General features: G+C 41.0%; 3 protein-coding genes across 5 annotated transcripts in view; 2 read left to right on the top strand and 1 right to left on the bottom strand.

Moving 5' to 3' along the window:
- The window catches only part of LOC121380626, a 10241-nt gene extending 9027 nt beyond the window's left edge, over nt 1-1214 (top strand). For both annotated transcript variants that reach the window (XM_041509529.1, XM_041509530.1), the window contains exon 3: nt 448-1214. In XM_041509529.1, coding sequence (XP_041365463.1) covers nt 448-653 — 206 coding nt within the window. In that variant the 3' untranslated portion in view covers nt 654-1214. The remainder of the gene's footprint in view (nt 1-447) is intronic.
- LOC121380625 (putative ammonium transporter 1) overlaps nt 1-22500 on the top strand; it is a 212124-nt gene that overhangs the window by 136652 nt on the left and 52972 nt on the right. The window lies entirely within an intron of this gene.
- Nucleotides 9388-13221, bottom strand: LOC121380624. Its single transcript, XM_041509526.1, has one exon. It carries the CDS (start codon nt 12640-12642, stop codon nt 10762-10764), a length of 1881 nt encoding a protein of 626 aa, XP_041365460.1. The 5' UTR covers nt 12643-13221; the 3' UTR covers nt 9388-10761.

Genomic DNA, 22500 nt, shown 5'->3' with positions numbered 1-22500 from the left:
GTAGCAAACTTTAACCCTCTCCCCAAAATCCTTAACAAAAACGTCCACAAAAAAAAGAAACAACAGAAACAAAACAAAACGATCCAACAACCTCTGTGCTGGACAAAAATCCAGACATCTTCGTTATGCACCCAGGACAGCGTACTTGGACCATATTTAGATGAACACTTAGAACTTTGAATTAGTTTTGTCTGAATATCGGCAATACTAAATATAGATTACTGCTTGAAGTAGTTAAAATATCTATAGTAATGTGTTCGGCCATTATGTTTGTACATGCACACTTTGGTTTCTAATTCCTATCTCACTTATCTGATATATGTGATATCATATTGTTTTCCCCAGAAGTAACAGACACAAACAAAGTATAGCTGCGTTTTGCACCTTCGACGTTCGCTTACTATTAGCGTTCACGTGTTTTTGTTTATAACTAATCTTTACTTACAGGACCTAGTGGATTGCGCGATTACAGAGCATCAACCTTTGATGGATACCAGGCGATTGGAATCGGGGCCAGATCTGAAGAGTCCACGGCGGAGGTGTCGTATATCAACAGAACCGCGCCTGGACAAATGTTTCAGAAACCTAAGAATAGACAGATTGGTGAAATAGGATGGGAATACGAAACATTTAAACTCGTGAAGGGAATCTGACCATTTATGACACTTGCCTGACTTGACTTGTCATCTCACCAACCTGATATGACATCTTACTGAAATGATATGACATCTCACTAACTTGATGACACCTCTGACATTATTTGACATCGCATTGACCTAATATGATATCTCACCGACCTAATATGACTTCTAACTAATCTGAAAATTTCTCATTAACCTGATGCCACCTTTGAAGTTATATGACATCTCTTTGACCTGAGATGACATCTCACTAACCTGATATAACATCACTAACCTAAAGACATTTCACGAACCTGATATGACATCTCTCTGATATTATATTACATCTAATTAACCGTATATATCCCAATGATAGTTATGACCTCCCACTGATCTAATTTGGCATCGTACTAACCTGATATGACATGTTACTGACCTGATATGACTGATATGACATCTCACTCAATTGATAGGACATCTTACTGATATAATATGACATCTTGCTAACCTGATATGACATATCACACCAAACATGCGTTTCCCTCAAATGGATCACTCTGAATCAGTTTGTGAATATTAAAATGACTGGATGTTTATCTGCGTTGCATGTTATGTAATTGTTTAATGGGTGCTGCATCATTCGTTACGGACGCTCCATAACTCGCACAGTAAAGATATTGCCTGGCGCATCATCAAGAAACACGATACAATGCACGCTGGATTTTTCCATAATGCACGCTACATTAGAGAGGTTTCTCAACCACACCATTGCTGTTACGGATACCAATACTAGCAATTCATAATGGGCCGAATTTACAAATCCTGTTTATGTCTTACACACGTGTAACTACATACATTTGCAATGCTTAATCATCTGTGTATGTCTTACACACGTGTAACTACATACATTTGCAATGCTTAATCATCTGTTTATGTCTTACACACGTGTAACTACATACATTTGCAATGCTTAATCATCTGCGTTTAAGATGCAAGAAAAAACAGACTTCGTAAATTCGACCCAATATGATACTAATCGTTTAGCTAGTTTTGCACTTCGGCACTATTATAGTGACTTAAAGATGGCGACATTATCAGAAGTGTTATTTATTTATTTATTTATTTATTATATTATTTAAATTATATTAGCCACGAAATGTATTACGTGTGGCAGGCCGTTTAATTATAAAGAGTGAGAAGCAAATTGCTGTGACCAATTACCTTCAAAGTGGTGACCTATCATTATCCGTAACAGTAAAGGTGTGATTGCAAAACCCCTCTAATATACATTACATACATGATGTGAATGCTTTTTGAAAGCATGGGGGTTTTGGGGTGTTTTTTTGTTTTCTTACTAAAAAAAACCCAAGTAATGCAAACATTATCAGATAAGTAATAATACAACGTGAATTGGTTTTACGTTACATGAATGCGTACGCACGGTTACCCAATTAACGGAAATCTTGTTTAAACAAAAGTATATCACGCAACTGAAAGGAATGTTTGTTTAATTAGCGGCTATCAGGTAATGGTTGTTATTTCGCTTAATTATGATCGCGTTACTAATGGTGATCAACAGAGAGAGAGAGAGAGAGAGAGAGAGAGAGAGAGAGAGAGAGAGAGAGAGAGAGAGAGAGAGAGAGAGAGAGAGAGAGAGAGAGAGAGAACGAAAGAGAGAGAGAGAAGAAAGAGAGAGAAAGAAAGAAAGAAAGAATGAAAGAGAGAGAGAGAGAGAGAGAGAGAGAGAGAGAGAGAGAGAGAGAGAGAGAGAGAGAGAGAGAGAGAGAGAGAGAGAGAGAGAACGAGAGAGAGAGAATGATAAGAAAGAAAGAGAGAAAACGAGAGCAATAGAAAGAAAGAGAGGGAGAGATAAAGATAAAGAACGAGAAAAGAAATGAACGTGACTGAATGTATTTCCGCTGTAATGTAAATAATCAATTCAGAAAGTTTGTTTGCCTTTGTGTTATTTTAGTTGCAATGATTAAACAGTTTCAGAGAAGGGAAGGGGGTAGAGAGGAGAGGGAAAGAGGGGAAGGAAGGGAGAAGAGAGGGCGAGATAGATATAAAGAGGAGAGAAAGATATAGGAAGAGAGAGACGGAAAGAGAGAGAGAAAGAGGGGTTGAGAGACAGACAGACAAACAGAGAGAGAGAGAGAGAGAGAGAGAGAGAGAGAGAGAGAGAGAGAGAGAGAGAGAGAGAGAGAGAGAGAGACGGACCCACACCTGGGTACGGACAGTTAGACAAATATTCAGTCACACAGAAAGACAAACAGACAGAAAGAGAGAGACATGTACACTTAGGTGCAATATTTATGCGAGGCTTTGGGTTACCGCATGCGTGAAGTCACAAGATAGCGATACCCCAGCACCTTAATATGGTTAGAATAATAAGCTCATTGGCCCATCACCGAAGGTGGTGATTTATTAATAGCATAACTATAGATTACCAGATAGCAGTATATAGATTTACCGGGATCGTGAGAATTACAAAGTTATTGTGCAATATCGATATATGCTGGCCTGTAGAACAGAGACAATTCCAATATATCAAGGTATCAAGTTGTCATTTTAAATTAACTTAATGTAAGAACATAATGCAAAAATAATTACAGAGTCACAAAACCCTCTAGGGATTACGCCGCTACTCGGTCAACGAGGCACTTGTAGGTGACTATAGTTCCATTGACACGAGCCCCGCTGTTCTTTATTTAATTTTGCTGGAATCAGAACTGATTTCACTGTTAGGGTATGCAATGATGGAAAGGCGTCCACTTCCAGTTTTCATTTCATTTCAACTTCAATTTTCGTGCTTATAATCCAATTAAGGTTCAAGCGCGCTGCCCTGGGCACACACATCAGCTATCCAGTCTATCCAGGACAGTGGGTTAGTTGTTAGTGGGTTAGTTGTTAGTGAGAGAAAAAGAGGATGTAGTGGTCTTACACCTACCCAATCTAGTTAATCCCTCTGCATAAATTCCTGCACGCGCGCCTCATCTAGAGCTATTCTCGTTCCAACCAGTGCACCACAACTGGACAACGGCCGTGGTATGTGCTCTCCTGTCTGTGTTAAAATGCATATAAAAGAGACCTTGCTGAATTAGGAAAAATATAACTGGTTTCCTTTGATAACTACGAGTCAGAATTACCAAATGTTTGACATCCAATAGCCGATGATTCATTAATCGATGTGCTCCAGTGGTGTCGTTGAACAAAACAAACTTCTTCTTTTTTTTGGATATAGAACTGAATACCATAATACTAGTACCATGTAGTGTATTGCCTCTACTGGCAACGGTTGCTTCCCTTTTCGGACCTCTCGAAATGAGAGTTGTTTTTTGTTGGGGCGGGATTCAGCTCAGTCGGTTGAGTGATAGCTTGAGGTGCTTGCGTCGCAGGATCGAACCACCTTGGTGGATCCATTCAACTGATTTTTTTTTCTCTCTTTCTAACCAGTACACCACAACTGGTCAATGGCCGTGGTATTGAAAATGAGAAAAGACATTCGGCATGGCCTTAAAGGTAGTAAGGACCAGGTTCCCACCCAGGTTCTCTCTCTCTCTCTCTCTCTCTCTCTCTCTCTCTCTCTCTCTCTCTCTCTCTCTCTCTCTCTCTCTCTCTCTCTCTCTCTCTCTCTCTCTCTCTCTCTCCCCCTCTCCCTCTGTCTGTGGCTCTCTCTGTCTGTTTGTCTGTCTCTGTCTCTGTCTGCGTGTGTGTGTGTGTGCATGTGTGACAATATTTTGTTACGCGTATCATCAGAGTAAATAACGGATATAGTTTGATTTAACTAATTTTCGCGGACCCATGAAATAATGAAATGAATAGCCCTCCCCAAAATCCGGACCAGTGGTCAGTTTGGGAGAGGAAACAATCGCGGTTGCACATTACACTGGTGTTTGTGCTTAACATTAAATGAATGTGATATGATAGATGATGATGATACCTCCTGACTGCGCCACTGCAGCACCAGTCACGAGTGCGCAAGCGCTATATTAAACACTTCCAAGCTAACTCTCGACGAAGCTGGACGCTGCCGGCTGTGCTCTCGACTTGCCCCCCCCCCCCACCGCCGTGGGGGGGGGGGGGGGGGGGCTTGATTGCAAGCTTTGGATCGCTGTTGGAGTTTCGCGTCGTGTACACCGGGTCACGGGCAACCGTGACTTTGGTGTACGGCGACTCGAAGGGAAGAGGGCGGAGGTAGAGGAAACGTGCGCCAGGGGCGGCTCAGGGGTAAACAAAACTGGCGGCTCAACTGCCAGCGGCGGTCCCTTCTGCGTTCGCCGCCCCCGACTCGACCCAAGACGAAAGGACCAGCTCAGCCGGACCCGCCGTCAACACCGATGGATGCTCTCAACGCGCCGATGTCACCAGTCTTGCCAGTTCGGAAGGCGGCGGTCCGGGTAGGAGCCGTTACGAATAGGAAGGCCGTCGCTCAGCCGAGCGACCAGCTTGACAAGGCAAGGCCTCCACCTTCACAAGCACCGCCCTCCTCCGACTCGGAAGCCGTCTGGAAAGTTCAGATCGGGAAAATCAGGTCCGGCTTCTTGAAGTTCGTGCAGGGGAACACCTCGGATCCGGTATCACTGATGGGCGAACTAGTTGAACCAGAGCTAAAACAACTGCTTGATGGAATATGTTTTAGTTATTTTATTTTCGTTTTCTATTTTGTCGGTATACTTTCTTTTGCCCGTCAGTATATTTAAATTTTTTAAATCATAAAATTAAATCGAACAATAACCTGTTATAATGGGCCTAACATGATCTCATGACATTGATAATTTTAACAGACACAAAAAACTACTTAATAATCTAATTTCTTTTGTTGTGCAGTATGCATACAGTACGTGGCAAACACCAATCTGTTAGACAAACACGTGTGGTCAAAGGTATTATATATGTAGCATGCGGTGTAGATAGACCGTGCATAATTGATTTCAAATTCCCACAACATAATAAACCAATACTTATCGCTATTTGTACCCAGATAAGTTGCATGTTAAATTGTTATGTGTTAAATTTAACATGTCAGCGACGTTTAAAATTTAAAAAACATTAATATTAATTAAAACCCCGATAACTGTTATCACAGGGTCTTGCCTAGCTAAAATAACTTGGGGAGAGACTTGACGTCTTGGCGATACATAATGATCCCTAAAGGTATTATAGCAAGGGGGTTGGGGTGGTTTCGGGGAGTTTTGGGATCAAAATCTCCTTGATCGAACGCATTTTATTTTTATTTTTAAATTTCGTTCAACAGTCTAGACGCCCCCTCGCCCCTGCATAAAGTCCTATACCCGCGTTTGGATAGACGAGGGACAGTAAAACAGAACTGGAGCAGGACCTCTACACAAAAAGAGCATATCTAAACTAAACACATTTTCCACCGTATTTTTCTGGGGTGAGCGCTGATATTCCTCCCCCTGCCAATAAATATAATTAAATAATGCGTCATTCAACAGGGCAGTGCAGGACGTAACCCAGTTGTAAAGCGCTCAGCTATGCGCTGTCGGTTTAGAAACGAACCCCGTCGGTGGCCCATTGGGCTATTTCTCGTTCCAGCCAATGCACCATAACTAGTACATCAACGGCAGTGGTATCTGCTATCCTGTCTTGGGGATCCCTTGCTACTAATAGAAAAATGTATCGGGTTTCCTCTTTTATCAAATTATCAAATGTTTAACATCGAATAGCCCATGATTAATACATCAGTATGCACCAGTGGTGTCGTTCAGTAAAACAAACACACATTAGTTAATTGTATCTTTAAGGGACGTAGCCCAGTGGTATTGCACTCGCTTGATGCGTGGTCGGTCTAGGATATATCCCCGTCGGTGGGCCCATTTGGGATATTTCTCGTTCCTGCCAGTGCACCACAAATGGTACATCAAATGAAATGGTATGTGCTATCCTGTCTGTCGGATGATGCATATAAAATATAAAACAAACTTTAACTTTAAAATGGGCAAACTGATTCCACTCGAATGCTTCTAGTAGTGCGTGTATCTGCAAAATGCATGTATCAATAGTGTTCACTCGTAGTGGGTGGGATCTAGCTCAGTCCGTAGAGTGCTCGCTTGAGCTGCTTTCCTTGTAGAATCCAGCCTCCTCGCTGGACCCAGTCTATGATTTAGTTTTATCGTCCAACCAGTGCACCACGACTGGTATATCAAAGACCGTGTTATGTGCTGTCCTGTGGGAAGGTGCATATACAATTCCGCTTGATGCTAATGGAAAAGTGTAGCGGTTTCCTCTGAAAAGTTGGAGTGAAAATTACCAAATATTTGACGTCCAATAGCCGATGATTAATAAGCCAATTTGCTCTAGAGGTGTTGTTAAACAAAATAAACCTTCACACATAGCATACATTCCCGATGGAAGACGTTAAACCTTTATCGGAGTTCACGGTTATTTTTCATTCCAGCCAGTGCACCACGACTGGTATATCAAAGGCTGTGGTATGGTGCATATAGAAGATCCCTTCCTACCAATGGAAAAATGTAGCGGGTTTCCTCTCTAAAACTGAATGTCTAAATTACCAGATGTTTGACATTCAATAGCCGATGATTAATATATCAATGTGCTCTAGCGGTGATATTACACAGTACTCTTTTTTCCATACAAATAACTGAGAGCTTAGCCTCTGGGCTATCATTGGCAATCACGAACAGGTGAAATCTCTATCGACACAAAAGAGCAAAAGAAAGGCGCTAGTTATATTGATATGACCCGGGAAAGTGCCCGACTTTCAATAGAGGTCACAGGTGGTTCCACGGATCAGTGATTTTGTAACCCAGACGAGGAGCTAACACGTACACCAGACAGAACAAAATCACAACCGAAGAGAAGTCTCACCAAAGTTTGATTATCTTATTGCTGAAAAAGTAGGCAATAGAGAACACTGAACAAATTGCAAGTGACAAACAGTTTCTTGTAATGTCTGTTGGTGATAAAATTTTCGTCTGTGTATCATTTTAAAGGTAAATTATATATCAAACATAACGCCAACCACCCCAATCCCACCCACCGAAAAAAACTCCAATAAAAAACAAAAGCAACAACAAAAAACAAACAAACAAACAAAACACCCAAAATACCCACCTCCGCAAACAAACAACTAACAACAAATAAACAAAGGAAACAAAAATAATAATAATAATAGGAAACCAACCCCCCCCACCCCCCCCCCCGAAAAAAGCATACAACAAAACAACAACAACAACAGCAAAAACAACACCCCGTCAAAAAAAAAACCCTTAAATAACAACAAAAGCCCGTTGTATTGTTGATCATAGATGCGTACTAAAATGATGTGTGTGTGTGTGTGTGTGTGTGTGTGTGTGTGTGTGTGTGTGTGTGTGTGTGTTGGGTGTGTGTGTGTGTGTTTCTCTCTCTCTCTCTCTCTCTCTCTCTCTCTCTCTCTCTCTCTCTCTCTCTCTCTGTGTGTGTGTGTGTGTGTGTGTCTGTGTGTGTGTCTCTCTCTCTAGGGGCGAGACGCAGCTCAGTGGTACAGCGTCGGTCTGGGATCGATCCCTGTCGGTGGACCCATTGGGCTATTTCTCATCACAGCCAGTGCACCACGACTGGTATAGCAAAAACCGTGGTATGTGCTATCCTGTCTGTGGGATGGTGCATATAAAAGATCCCTTGCTGCTAATCGGAAAGAGTAGCCCATGAAGTGGCGACAGCGGGTTTCTTCTTTCAATATCTGTGTGGTCCTTAACCATATGTCTGACGCCATATAACCGTAATTAAAATCTGTTGAGTGCGTCGTTAAATAAAAACACTTCCTTTCCTCCCTCTCTCTCTCTCTCTCTCTCTCTCTCTCTCTCTCTCTCTCTCTCTCTCTCTCTCTCTCTCTCTCTCTCTCTCTCTCTTTCTCTGTGTGTGTGTGTGTGTGTGTTTTGTGTGGTGTACTATTGAAACAGTTTCAGTTTTATCGATCGACCATTGTGGAAATAATATACTCCCACACGACCTGTTATTCTTGTATCATGTTAAAGTATCGACTAAAATCACTAAGAATAATTATCAATTGCATTGTCAGTCAGTGCTTTGTGTACACTTAAATATTGCGCAACATGGACAACTGACATTTAGTGCAGCAGTGTGAAGAACATTCATATTCCTATCAATTATATATTTGTAAAATAACTCAGTAATCGCACTCATTATATTATGAGGGGCGGAACGTAGCCCAGTGATAGAGCGCTCGCTTGATGTTCGCTGGGTTTAGGATCGATCCCCGTCGGTGCGCCCATTGAGCTATTTCTCGTTCCATCCAGTGCGCCACAACTGGTTTCAAAAAGACCGTGGTATGTACTATCCTATCTGTGGGATGGTGCATATAAAAGATCCCTTGCTGCTAATCGAAAAGAGTAGCATATGACGTGGCGATAGCGGGTTTCCTCTCTCTATATCTGTGTGGTCCTTAACCATATCACTGACGCCATATAACCGTAAATAAAATGTGTTGAGGGCGTCGTTAAATAAAACATTTCCTGCCTTCATTCATTATATTATGATGTTGATGATGATGATAATAATAGTAGTAGTAGTAGTGTAGTAATAGTAATAGTAATAGTATTAGTATTAGTAGTAGTAATAATAATAATAATAATAATAATAATAATAATAATACGAAATATAATAATAATAATAATAATAATAATAATTATTATTATTATTATTATTATTTCAAGTGAGTGTAAAATGTTCAACACTCACTTTTAAAATCTGTATGTTGTTTATGTGAACGGAAATCATATAAACTCAAATCACTGTTTATTACACTGTAGACAATATTATATATGTTACATATGTTACTGTTACAAGCGTGTTGTTTCACAACTGTTTTCACCATTTATGACAATAAACCGCATATGGGTTATAAAGTGTTATGTCATGTCGGTCACACACAAAGCAATAACAGTGTATTTAATAAACACAGTCATGTCATAATTGGCGAAATATATCCATACAATAAAACCACACACAAATATGTACTTGCTTACGATTTGTAACACGATTTGTAACACGATTTGTAGTGCTTCAGGTTTATAGAATTAGATATTGACACTTTAGGAAAAATTTTGAAATGAAAAAATCTTTTATAAAATGATTCGGTTTGTAATAGTTAACACTGAAAAGGAGAATATAAATATAGCATTTAAATATTAATTAATCATTTTAATAAAATTTGTTTATTTTATTAGGTTTTTCGATTTACTGTTAACATGTAAGTGAAAAGAGTACATACATAACATTTTATCTGAACCCGTAGGGTTCAAGTAGTAACACCCCTCCCCTCCTCCAGAAACCTAGCCTCCCAGAAACGCACATATTGGTAGGCCTAAGATTGTACATATGTGTTTTTGTAAAGATACGCCAATGTTAGTAAAAGTTAAGCTAAGGTGAAGACATGAAATACATATGATAATTATATTATTGATAGTCGTAGTTCTTGCTAGCAATAATAATGAATCACGATGAAAAGATATGATTGTCAACCATAAGACACACTGACCTGTGTTTATGTGCGGGGGTGGGGGTGGGGTGGGGAGGGGTGGGGTGAGTGGGGGTGGTTCGAGTATGAACCTAGCCGCCCATTTGTCTATGTTTACCTTGGGCACCTATATTAATAGCCTAATATTTCATTTTAAAATGTTTTAGCCTCAACGGGGATGGGGAGGGTGTGGCTGTTGGGGTCGCGGCTAATACATTATCTTAAGACTTTACTCCTACGCCCGTATGACATTAATACTGAGACACGTATTGTATACTGCTAACCAACCATAGTTAATACCACTGTCAATAATGGAGCACGTGTAATGACGTGATTGTTAGTTGTAAATATGTCACTGTTAGTTGTAATCCATGATATCACCAGTTACGGAGCGCTTGCACTTATATTGGCGCCATTGTTATAAAATGTGTAATGACGTCGCAGAAAGTCATAGTTTATATCACCACCAACAACGAAGCACGTGCTCTCTGGCATCACATGAATGTCAGCTGTAATTCACGTTAATATCTGAAAATGAAATGGACAATGGCGTATCTGCATATTTACTGACAGTGATGAACATATAATGAAATCATGGATAACTATTAATACCAACAACTTCTGGGTTTGGTAAAATGAACGTCAGTAATGAAGAACGTGTGAAGAAAAGTCCAGTCTATTGCCACACACCTTCCCACATGCGTTGCACTGCCACGGGTTGTTTACGTTGTGCAGTCCCATGTGAAGCTGAAACAGCGTACGATCGAGGTACACTATTTCACAATACTTACAGTACGAGAAGTCCTTTGCCTTTAAGTTCAGCATCTGCGCAATACCCTGGTTTGGATTTGACGAACCACTGCTGTGTGCAGCAGCAGTATAGTTGGGAACATCCGGTTTGGTGCTGCTTTCTTCCACCTGCTTTCTTTCCGGTTGTCGCCAAGGTCTCGATAACGGGTGATATCCGTACGGCAGCTTCCGCATGGGATATCGGGACTTCCTCAATTGTCTCATTCTGTTCATGATGTCAGACTGGTGTTCTCCGGGTAATCCAGCCAACTCAGCCTTTTCGAGTCTGCCAGAAAGAGGGGAACTCACGTTTTGTTGAGTTTTCTCACGATTATCTTTTCGTCCTATCGTACCGCAGTCTGTTGATTTTGGTCTATGTAGTGCATTTTCGATAGATGATTCCACTTTGACATCTAGTACCCCCTGGGCTTGAAATCTGACCGCACCACTGTCAGCCGACACTGCACGTAACTGCGTGGACGCTGGTTCTGGTGATTTCAGTGGATAAGAAAATAATGTGTTCGTCACTTCATTCTTCGACAATTGTGGTGAATGTTCAACCGATGAACTGAGATCAACACCGTCATCACCATCTTGCTTTGTTACTACGCCGATCACATCACTTATCTTTGACACGTGTTGCTTATGGTTGCTGCTGCTGCTGCTGCTGCTGCTGTTGCTGGTAGAAGCTGACTGACCAGCTGTACCTCGTGGTGAACCTATGCTCAGATCCAAACCTTGGTCAGCTGTCGGAGAGTTGGACAAGCCAGTAGCACCGTGGTCCTGACCAACATCCAGCCTTCGCGAAGAACTGTTCGACGACTCGTTATGATGCAATAGCTCTGGTGTCATAGCTTGCATAACAGCTGGGTTTGGAGAACGTACAAGTCCTGTGACTGGACTGGAATAGACGATCGCCCACCTGGTGGGCTTGGGCTGCTGCTCCTTGTCATGTGTATGGAACATGGCGTGCATGGCGAGGGTGTCCTTGCTGGGGAACACCTCTCCACACTGCGGGCAGGCCAGGATCTCGCGAGCGTCAGCACAACTCGGCGCGTAGGTAGGCATCAGTCCTTTGTAGTCAGAAAACAGTTTATTAGTATCATTAGATACATCCTTCAGATTGTAAAGTCCTCCATCAGCCATCTTCACACTCTTGCTCATCTGTCCAGATGGAGAGGCATCAACATCGATTCCTATGGCCTGAGCACGAGCTTTGCAGTTCTCGTCCTTGGCTCTCATTAGCATATGCATTGCATAGGTGTCGCGACTTCCGAACACTGCGTGACAGTTGTCGCACTTGAAGGGCGAGTCATCGAAGCCGTTCTTTCGACAGTACTGGCTACCGGAGTCTTGTGTAACTTCAGAAGAAGATATCCTTCTTTTAACAGGATCAAACCCCAGCCGGTGCATGACCCCGTGACCACGGAATGCACGTGACGACTTGAAGCGCGCGTTGCATATGCAGCACTCGTGTTTGAAATCCCCGTCGCCGCCGTTTACAGTAAACTGTCCGTTCGTCCGCGTGTCGTCAGATCCGGGAGATACAGACTCCTGCTCGCACCTGTTGATGATGCTCATCACGTGCAGCATCTCATCCTGGTTTATGGGCTTCTGGTTGTCTCCCTTTAACACCGAGACATGACCGCTACTGCCGGCGTTTTCGTAACTGTCATTTTTCATGTCCACGTCAAAACTGTCTAAAGGTTCTTGTTTAACATGAGCTACTGACATCTTGTGGAGGTTTATTTTTATCCACTGTTAGTTAAATATAACCAGTCATTATAGACGGTACGTAAACAGAAATGTCTGGAGGAACCCTTCACTTATTACGATTGAATAGACAGAAACCAATTTCCCAAAGAACTGTAGGACACCTATTTTAACAAGAATAATGAAGTACTTAGCAGGGTTTAGAAAACCTCACAAATCCAATGCTCTGCCAGATAAAATGCAAGTCCCTCTTGGTTATACGCATATCAGTAGCATTATAAAACATTCATCCAGTTCAGGTTACAACACAGGTCACACCCAGACGTAATAGTTCCCCAAATCAACCAGAAGAGCTCTTTCACAGCGTGCCGGTCAAGTTATTTCGTTGGACCCAAGTTTCGTTTCGGAAAATGTTGCGAATGCTGGCGCTCTGCGTGAATTCCGTGTTGGCGCTGATGCGGGCAAACCGGACAAAACACGTGAGTAGTAAACTAACGAGATAAAACAATACACCGTCATTCCGACTGCTCATCAATTATTTAGCGGCGTTCCGGGAGGATGGTGAATTATTAATGCGCAGGAATATTTAAACAAGCCCGATTCAAGAGTTTCGCCTAGAAATTGCAGGCTTTGTCAATAATTGATCCACTCGACAGCGTCGCTTTGGTCACTAAATTGAAAAACGCCAATTTGCCCGAAAGCTTCTGCGGTACACGTTCTGTTGCTTATTCGTCTATGACAGCACACGGGAGAAATTATATACGCGATATATTCAATAATTGATGAAGCTATTTCATATGGAAAATTTTAACATACGCGAATAATGGTTTGACCTCGGTAAACAGCGCATGGTTGTAGCGATAATAAACATATTTTCAGATCAATATAGCGACAGCTTGAAATCGCTTTATGCATCGAAGGTGACGATCCGTTGCACTGAATATTCGATACTTGTCAAGAAAGAAGTTATAAGATATCATTAATGTGTAATGAAGTATTCACTTTGAACATTCCCCATACGACACATCGCAATGCATATTTCATAGCCAAGTCGAACTTATTAACTCAATCAACGAATGGGAAAAGGAATAACCGTTGTGGTGTTCAGTACAAACTACAACCAAAATAACATTATATATCCATTTTTTTGTCATCCTTTTAAAACTGGGTTTATGTTAAAGTGATGGGGGCCATTTCTCCTCCCACACGCAAACACCCTCCTCTACACACTCCCCACTATTGACGGCAATGAATAATGATGATATCGATACTGTACGATATATTTCATTTGAATGATATAATGAAACATGAAATGACAGTAACTAATATCGACCTAATATCGATACTGATGAAAAAATAAGTCTCTTTTGTTTAACAACACCAGTAGGGCACATTGATTTATTAATTATCGGCTATTGGATGTCAAACATTTGGTAATTTTGACATATATAGTCTTAGAGAGGAAACCCGCTACATTTTTCCATTAGTAGCAAGGGATCGTTTATATGCGCCATCCCACAGACACGCTGGCACATACGACGACCTTTGATATACCAGTCGTGGTGCACTGACTAGAACGAGAAATAGGCTAATGGACCCACCGACGGGGATCGACCCTACTACTACTACCACTACTACTTATATCACTACTACTGCTACTACTACTACTACTACTACTACTCCTACTACTACTACTACTACTACTACTACTACTACTACTACTACTACTGCTGCTGCTGCTGCTACTACTACTACTACTACTGCTGCTGCTAAGTACTACTACTACTGCTGCTACTACTACTACTACTACTACTACTGCTGCTGCTAAGTACTACTACTGCTGCTACTACTACTACTACTACTACTACTACTACTACTACTACTACTACTACTACTACTACTGTTACTACTACTACTACTACTACCACCACTACCACTACTACTACTACTACTACCACCACTACTACTACTGTTACTACTACTACTACTACCACCACTACTACTACTACTACTACTACCACCACTACCACCACCACTACTACTGCTACTACTACTGTTGCTGCTGCTGCTGCTGCTACTACTACTACTACTACTACTACTACTACTACTACTACTACTACTGCTGCTGCTACTACTACTATTACTACTACTAATATTACTATACTACTACTACTATTACTACTACTACTGCTGCTGCTACTACAGTTACTACTATTACTATTATAGCTACTACCACCACAACCACTACTATTGCTGCTGCTGCTACTACTACTACTACTACTACTGCTACTACTACTACTACTGCTGCTGCTTCTGCTACTGCTACTGCTGCTGCTACTACTACTACTAATAATACTACTGCTACTACTACTACTGCTACTACTACTGCTGCTACTACTACTATTACTGCTGTTGCTTCTGCTACTACTACTACTACTACTACTACTACTACTACGACTGCTGCTGCTGCTCCACCTACTACTGCGACTGCTGCTGCTGCTGCTGCTACTACTACTACTACTACTACTACTACTACCACTACTACTACTACTACTACTACTATTACTACTGCCACTACTACTACTACTACTACTACTACTACTACTACTACTACTACTACTACTATACCACTATTACTGCTGCTGCTGCCGGTGCTATTACCACTACTATGATCCCGACGACGACAACGACGATTATAATGATGATGATGACGATGATGACGACGACGACGATGATGATGATGATGACCATGATGATGATGATGACGATTAAATGATGGACCGGTAGACTATAACATAGAATATTTATGTTGCACTATTAAATATTTACTGCCGTTCTATTAATATTTAAATTCAATATATTATTTATAGAGTTTTTATTAGTAGCTTGTGCTTGGGTGCTTTTCGTGAAACGTTCAGCCCGTCTATTGGTAGTAATTACTTTAAATATTAATAAAGCCTTTTCGTATGTATGTATGTATGTATGTATTTATGTATGTATGCATGTATGTATGTATGTATGTATGTATGTATGTATTGATGTATGAATATCTATATATTGTATGTATGTCGAGGTTGACTGTTACATACATAGATATTAACGCACTGGCGCAGGGGATAATTAAATCCTTTCTGGCCTCACAAATTGTCCCATGCCGTTGCTGGGACTCGAACCTGTAGCACCGATTCGCCCGCAAATTGGCAGACTAACTACGATACGCTCTGAGCTATCGAAGCTTCCATAAAAAGGAAGTTCTTTAACTCAACCATGCATGTATGTATGTATGTATGTATGTATGTATGTATGTATGTATGTATGTATGTATTGATGTATGAATATCTATATATTATATGTATGTCGAGGTTGACTATTACATACATAGATATTAACGCACTGGCGCAAGGATAATTAAATTCTTTCTGGCCTCACAAAGTGTCCCATGCCGTTGCTGGGACTCGAATCTGTGGCACCGATTCGCCCGCAAATTGCAAGGCTAACCACGATATGCTCTGAGCTATCGAAGCTTCCATAAAAAGGAAGCTCTTTAACTCAACCATATGCATGGGGCCTACAATCTACGCGGTCGATCCCGCTTACGTGCATAAAACAGTGGGCAGACCTGGCACTGGCTAGTATGTATTGATGTATGAATATCTATATATTGTATGTATGTCGAGGTTGACTATTACATACATAGATATTAACGCACTGGCGCAGGGGATAATTAAATCCTTTCTGGCCTCACAAAGTGTCCCATGCCGTTGCTGGGACTCGAACCTGTGGCACCGATTCGCCCGCAAATTGCAAGGCTAACCACAATACGCTCTGAGCTATCGAAGCTTCCATAAAAAGGAAGTTCTTTAACTCAACATGTATGTATGTATGTATGTATGTATGTATGTATGTATGTATGTATGTGTGTGTGTGTGTGTGTGTGTATGTATGTATGTATGTATGTATGTATGTATGTATGTATGTGTGTATGCAAGACCGGACCCTCTGTAAATCGGAATTCCATCAAAACCGGACGTTTTACAGAGTCCCTTTTTAAAAACCAGTACAGAACTTAACCTGTCTAAAGCGAACCCCTCTTAAACCGGACATTTATATTGGCCCCAAGGGTGTCCGGTTTAGAGGGGTTTCACTGTATATGGGGAACATCTTTAACAACAACACATAAACAGCACATATATAATTAACGTCTTCATTTTCATAAAATACTTTCAATTACATCCAATTGAGGTTCAAGTACGTTCTCCTGGGCACACACCTCAGCTATCTGGCCTGTTTGTGCAAGACAGAGGGTTGGCTAGTTGTTATTGTGCGAAACGTCGGTGCAGTGGCCGTACACCTATCCACTGAGTCGTTAAACGTGCTCTGGGTTGGGAGCCGGTACCGGAATGCGAGCGTAATACCTACCAGTCTTTAGTCCGTTGACTTAAACATTACACAACCTATGGCGATATATCGTCTTGTATTATACGTCACATATGTCTTGTTATTCGTAGTAGAGTTTTACAAGTTAATTTAATATTATAATTTATTAGTACGAAGTACTTTGAAGATATTGTGATTATGCTAGTACACAAGAACTTAAAACGCGAGTCGAAAGCCTCGAAAACGTTAATGGAATTTGTTACAAGAATGTTAAAAGTCCATATAGTTTCTATATTGCGCTTACTTCAAAGAGATTAAGAGGTACAATACGGAAAAGCTAAAAGTAAATTATTTAGGAGCGAAAATATCAGGGGTAAATGAAACAGTGCGTTATTTATTGATGGCCATCAACTACCCCATATCTTATTCAGACTCTCTACATAATTTAACAATGATTTGAAGAAATCAATATTTATCTGACAGTGGTATTTTTGGACATTGCTTTTCGCATTAGTTCATCTTATTCCTAAAACATGGCTTCGGGCATTTCGTAACATTGTTATTAGGTTAAATTATAAATATCGGTAGCGTATTTAGTCCCCGACATGGGGTATTTGTGTGTCTGTAAGAAAAAACACCCACCATAACTCAATCAAGTTTAAAGTTTTGTGTTGTTTAACGACACCACTAGAGCACATTGATTTATTAATCATCGGTTATTGGATGTCAAACATTTGGTAATTTGACATTATAGTTTTAGAGAGAAAATCCGCTACATATTTCCATTAGTAGCAATGGATTTTTTATATGCACCATCTCACAGACAGGATAGCACATACAGCGACCTTTAATATAACAGTCATGGTGCACTGGCTAGAATGAGAAATAGCCCAATGTGCCCACCGACGGGGATCGATCCTAAACCGACCGCGCACCAGGGGAGCGTTTTACCGCTAAGCCCCGCCCCATAAAAGCTAAAAGTGCGGGATTATAGCTCAGTGTTCCCCTGTAATGCGATGGGTTACAGGACCGATTGCCCTTAATGGACTCAGTTAACTTGTCCTCGTCCCGAATGGTCAGTGCCTTACTATTGTTCCATCATAGGCCGAGGTATGTACTGTGCTGTCTATGGGAAAGTGTATACAAAATATCTATTGCTACTTTATCGGTAGGAGTAATCGACTCTTCTGTGGCGCAGTGGTTAAGCTATCAGATTGCAGGCTGGTAGGTACAGGGTTCGCATCCCAGTACCGGCTCCAACTCAGATCGAGTTCTTAAGGGCTCACTGGGTAGGAGTAAGACCACTACACCCTCTTCTCTCTCACTAACCAACTAACAACTAACCCATTGTCCTTTTCAGACAGCCCACACAGCTGAGGTGTGTGCCCAGAACAGCGTGCTTGAACCGTAATTGGATATAAGCGCGAAAATAAGTTGAAATGAAAGAAATAAATGTAGGAGTAGTGTGTGTGGAGGCAGCGGCGTTCATCTTTCTCTCTACGAGTGTGGAAATAACCACACGTTACACACAAAGTAGCCACAATTTACTAACTTACTGAATTTTCACTCCTTTTCTAAAAGCTCACACCTGTCCGTAATTGTTGGAGAAGCAGTGTACACTACGGTACAACAACGTGAACGTATGACGATGTTTTGAACATTAATATGATAGTGTACACGCTCAGTATTAGTACAATTAACACTTCTCGCACCAGCCAGTGCACCAGGACTGGTATATCAAAAACCGTGGTGTCTGCTATCCTGTCTGTGGGATGGTGTATATAAAAGATCCCTTGCTGCTCTCTATATGTCAAAATTACCAAATGTTTAACATCCAATAGCCGATGATTAATAAATCAATGTGCTCTAGTGATTTCGTTAAACAAAACAAACAAACAAACCAATAGCCGATGATTAATAAATAAATGTCCTCTAGTGGTGTCGTTAAAGATCCCCCTCATACACATACATACATACATCAATACATACATACATACATACATACATACTGTCACGGGGATCCTATAATACCCGTAACTGAATAAAACACGATTATCCAAATATCTCTCCTAACTGTATATCTATTAGATCTCTCTGTATCGGGCAGTGTATACCCGAGTAGCTCGGCTCTAGGTATAAACAGAGATACGATCTTATATAAAGTATATGTAATATAGCACGTTTAGTTCACTAGAAAACACAACAAAACACAATACACTTTGGAATCTGTATTAACCTTAAGCTGACAAATATAATTGCCGCAGTTCATTAATTAACAACAACAATAATAATAACAACCCAGAACTAATCACTTAATTAGTTAATCACTAGGTGTCTAGTTTACACAATATTCTAATATTGCTTCCAGGGGAACTTAATTAATAAAGGAATTACAACTCTATTCCTAACTGGTTAATTTTTAATTAACCCGTAACTACTCATTCAGTAACCTTGTAATACAGAATTAATATTGGTACATATCACCATAAAGACAATAACCTACAGTTTACCTAGGTCCTCTAGGATGACTGGCTAAGCTTTAATAATTTTAGACAATGAAGCCTACAATTTACTTCGTCAGTTTACCGGAAACACTGTCTAAATAATATTGGTATAATACAGTATTAAAATATTTAAAGTCACATCAATCACATCAAGGTTATACAGCAGAGCAGAAAAATATATTTACCAGTCCAGACGGACAACGTTCCCTGGGAGCCTTCCTATGTTTCTCCCCGATATCTCTAAATCCTATCTATTTATTACAAACCGAATATCGCCTGGGGGTACAAGGCGGTACCGAATACCTTCAAGTGATATTTCAACACCAAGCAAGACGGCATATTTTTCTCAGATGGTCAGACTAGCTGTCGCCAATCGCTAAAAATCCCCGGTCGTAAAACAGAACTCGCGGAGGTATTACGTAACTACTGGCCACATGGCCTCCGCATCTGGTCTGGGTGTGTATTGGGAACAGCTCGACCACCGTCGCGCGGAGGTATTACGTAACAAAGTGCCCACCTAGTCTAAATGCATATTGGGACTGCACACGGCCCTCTAAAACAATTAATATCGCCACAGGCGAAAAGAAATTAAGAGCATGTTCCGTCACACATACATACATACATACATACATACATCAATACGTACATACATCAATACATACGTACATACATACATACATACAGACAGACAGACATGCATACATACATACATACATACACACATACATACATACATACATACATACACAGACACACACATACATACATACATACATACATACATACATACATACACACATACATACATGTATCCCCTGCGCCAGTGCGTTAATATCTCTGTATGTAATAGTCAACCTCGACATACATACAACATATAGATATTCATACATCAATACATACTAGCCAGTGCCAGGTCTGCCCACTGTTTCATGCACGTAAGCGGGATCGACCGCGTAGATTGTAGGTCCCATGCATATGGTTGAGTTAAAAGAGCTTCCTTTTTTATGGAAGCTTCGATAGCTCAGAGCGTATCGTGGTTAGTCTTGCAATTTGCGGGCGAATCGGTGCCACAGGTTCGAGTCCCAGCAACGGCATGGGACAGTTTGTGAGGCCAGAAAGGATTTAATTATCCCCTGCGCCAGTGCGTTAATATCTATGTATGTAATAGTCAACCTCGACATACATACAATATATAGATATTCATACATCAATACATATTAGCCAGTGCCAGGTCTGCCCACTGTTTCATGCACGTAAGCGGGATCGACCGCGTAGATTGTAGGCCCCATGCATATGGTTGAGTTAAAAGAGCTTCCTTTTTTATGGAAGCTTCGATAGCTCAGAGCGTATCGTGGTTAGTCTTGAAATTTGCGGGCGAATCGGTGCCACAGGTTCGAGTCCCAGCAACGGCATGGGACAATTTGTGAGGCCAGAAAGGATTTAATTATCCCCTGCGCCAGTGCGTTAATATCTATGTATGTATGTAATAGTCAACCTCGACATACATACAATATATAGATATTCATACATCAGTACATACAGACACACACACACACACACACACATACATACATACATACATACAGACATTCTTCAATTTACACTATTAAGGTATCTAAAGCCGGTGTAACGTGGTGGGAATACAATACGAAATAGAGAGACATACAGACAAACAGACAGACAGAGACAGACGCAGAGAGACAGAGAGAGAAAACGAAGAAAGAGAGAGAATGAGAGAGAGAGAGAGAAAGAAAGAAAAAGAGAACGAGAGAAAGAAGAGAGAGAGAGAGACAAAGAGAGAGAGAGAGAGAGAGAGAGAGAGAGAGAGAGAGAGAGAGAGAGAGAGAGAGAGAGAGAGAGAGAGAGAGAGAGAGAGAGAGAGAGAGAGAGAGAGCGCATTGAGCATATGCGTAGCTGAGTCATACGAAAGTGTGTGCAAGAATATATTAGTTCGGTTCAAACCTGCAATAAAAAAATTAAAAAGAGAGAAAATTCCAAGTGGTCGAGTTTTGTTTGAAACGGGAATCATGGCTGAACCTTTAACATACTGAACAGCCGCTGGTTTATTTTGTCTTTCGTGATAATGTTGTTGGAATGTTATAACAGTATCTATAGCGATCGCTGTATTGTACTTGTCTTGTTTCCAAATCTGTCTCCCACGGTTACTGGATAGTTAGCCGTCTTTGATGTTTCCGTAAGACGGAAGCGCACATGCACGGTCTAGAAATTAAAGCAAAGGTATGATATGTTTAGTAAGTAACCATGGCAACAGTTCGGAGTATTTCTCGCGTTCGGTACCAAGGCGTAACCAGGTCATAAACATAATGAGAATATCATATCTGCTCTGACAATTATCTCGCAACTAGTGTCTTGGTAGGAGTTGTGAGTTACTCAGCTACACACATGTATGCGTAACGTTGAGCCCGATTAATAAGACCACCCCAGTAATCTACACAATATAGTCTGGTTAAGCAGATGGGTTGTTTATTATTAAAACATTTTTATATATAGGAAGGAAGGAAATGTTTTATTTAACGACGCACTCAACACATTTTATTTACTGTTATATGGCGTCAGACATATGGTTAAGGACCACACAGATATTACGGGACGAAACCCGCGGTCGCCACTTCATGGGCAACTCCTTTTCGATTAGCAGCAAGGGATCTTTTATATGCACCATCCCGCAGACAGGGTAGGACATACCACGGCCTTTGATATACCAGTTGTGGTGCACTGGCCCAATGGGCCCACCGACGGGGATCGATCCCACACCGACCGCGCATCGAGCGAACGCTGTACCACTTGGCTACGTTTCGCTTCCTAAACGTTAAATAAATGCAGTTCTATGTTAAAGAGTCATTGTGTCGATTCTTTACAGGGAAGTTTACCGTCTAATTTTAAAATAAAAATCTTTATTTGAGAACCAGTAGCCGATGCATGGGGCTTGGGCAGTGCCGTATTTATAAGGGGGCAAAGGGGGCAATATCCCCGGACC

Source organism: Gigantopelta aegis, chromosome 9 (genome assembly GCF_016097555.1).
Source record: "Gigantopelta aegis isolate Gae_Host chromosome 9, Gae_host_genome, whole genome shotgun sequence".
In the NCBI taxonomy this organism is placed as follows: domain Eukaryota; kingdom Metazoa; phylum Mollusca; class Gastropoda; order Neomphalida; family Peltospiridae; genus Gigantopelta; species Gigantopelta aegis.
Note: the sequence above shows the minus strand (reverse complement) of the source record. Positions and strands in the feature narration are given on the sequence as shown.

Coding starts and splice junctions, on each gene's coding strand:
- LOC121380624 (XM_041509526.1), bottom strand. CDS start 12,642: ATGTCAGTAGCTCATGTTAAACAAGAACCTTTAGACAGTTTTGACGTG.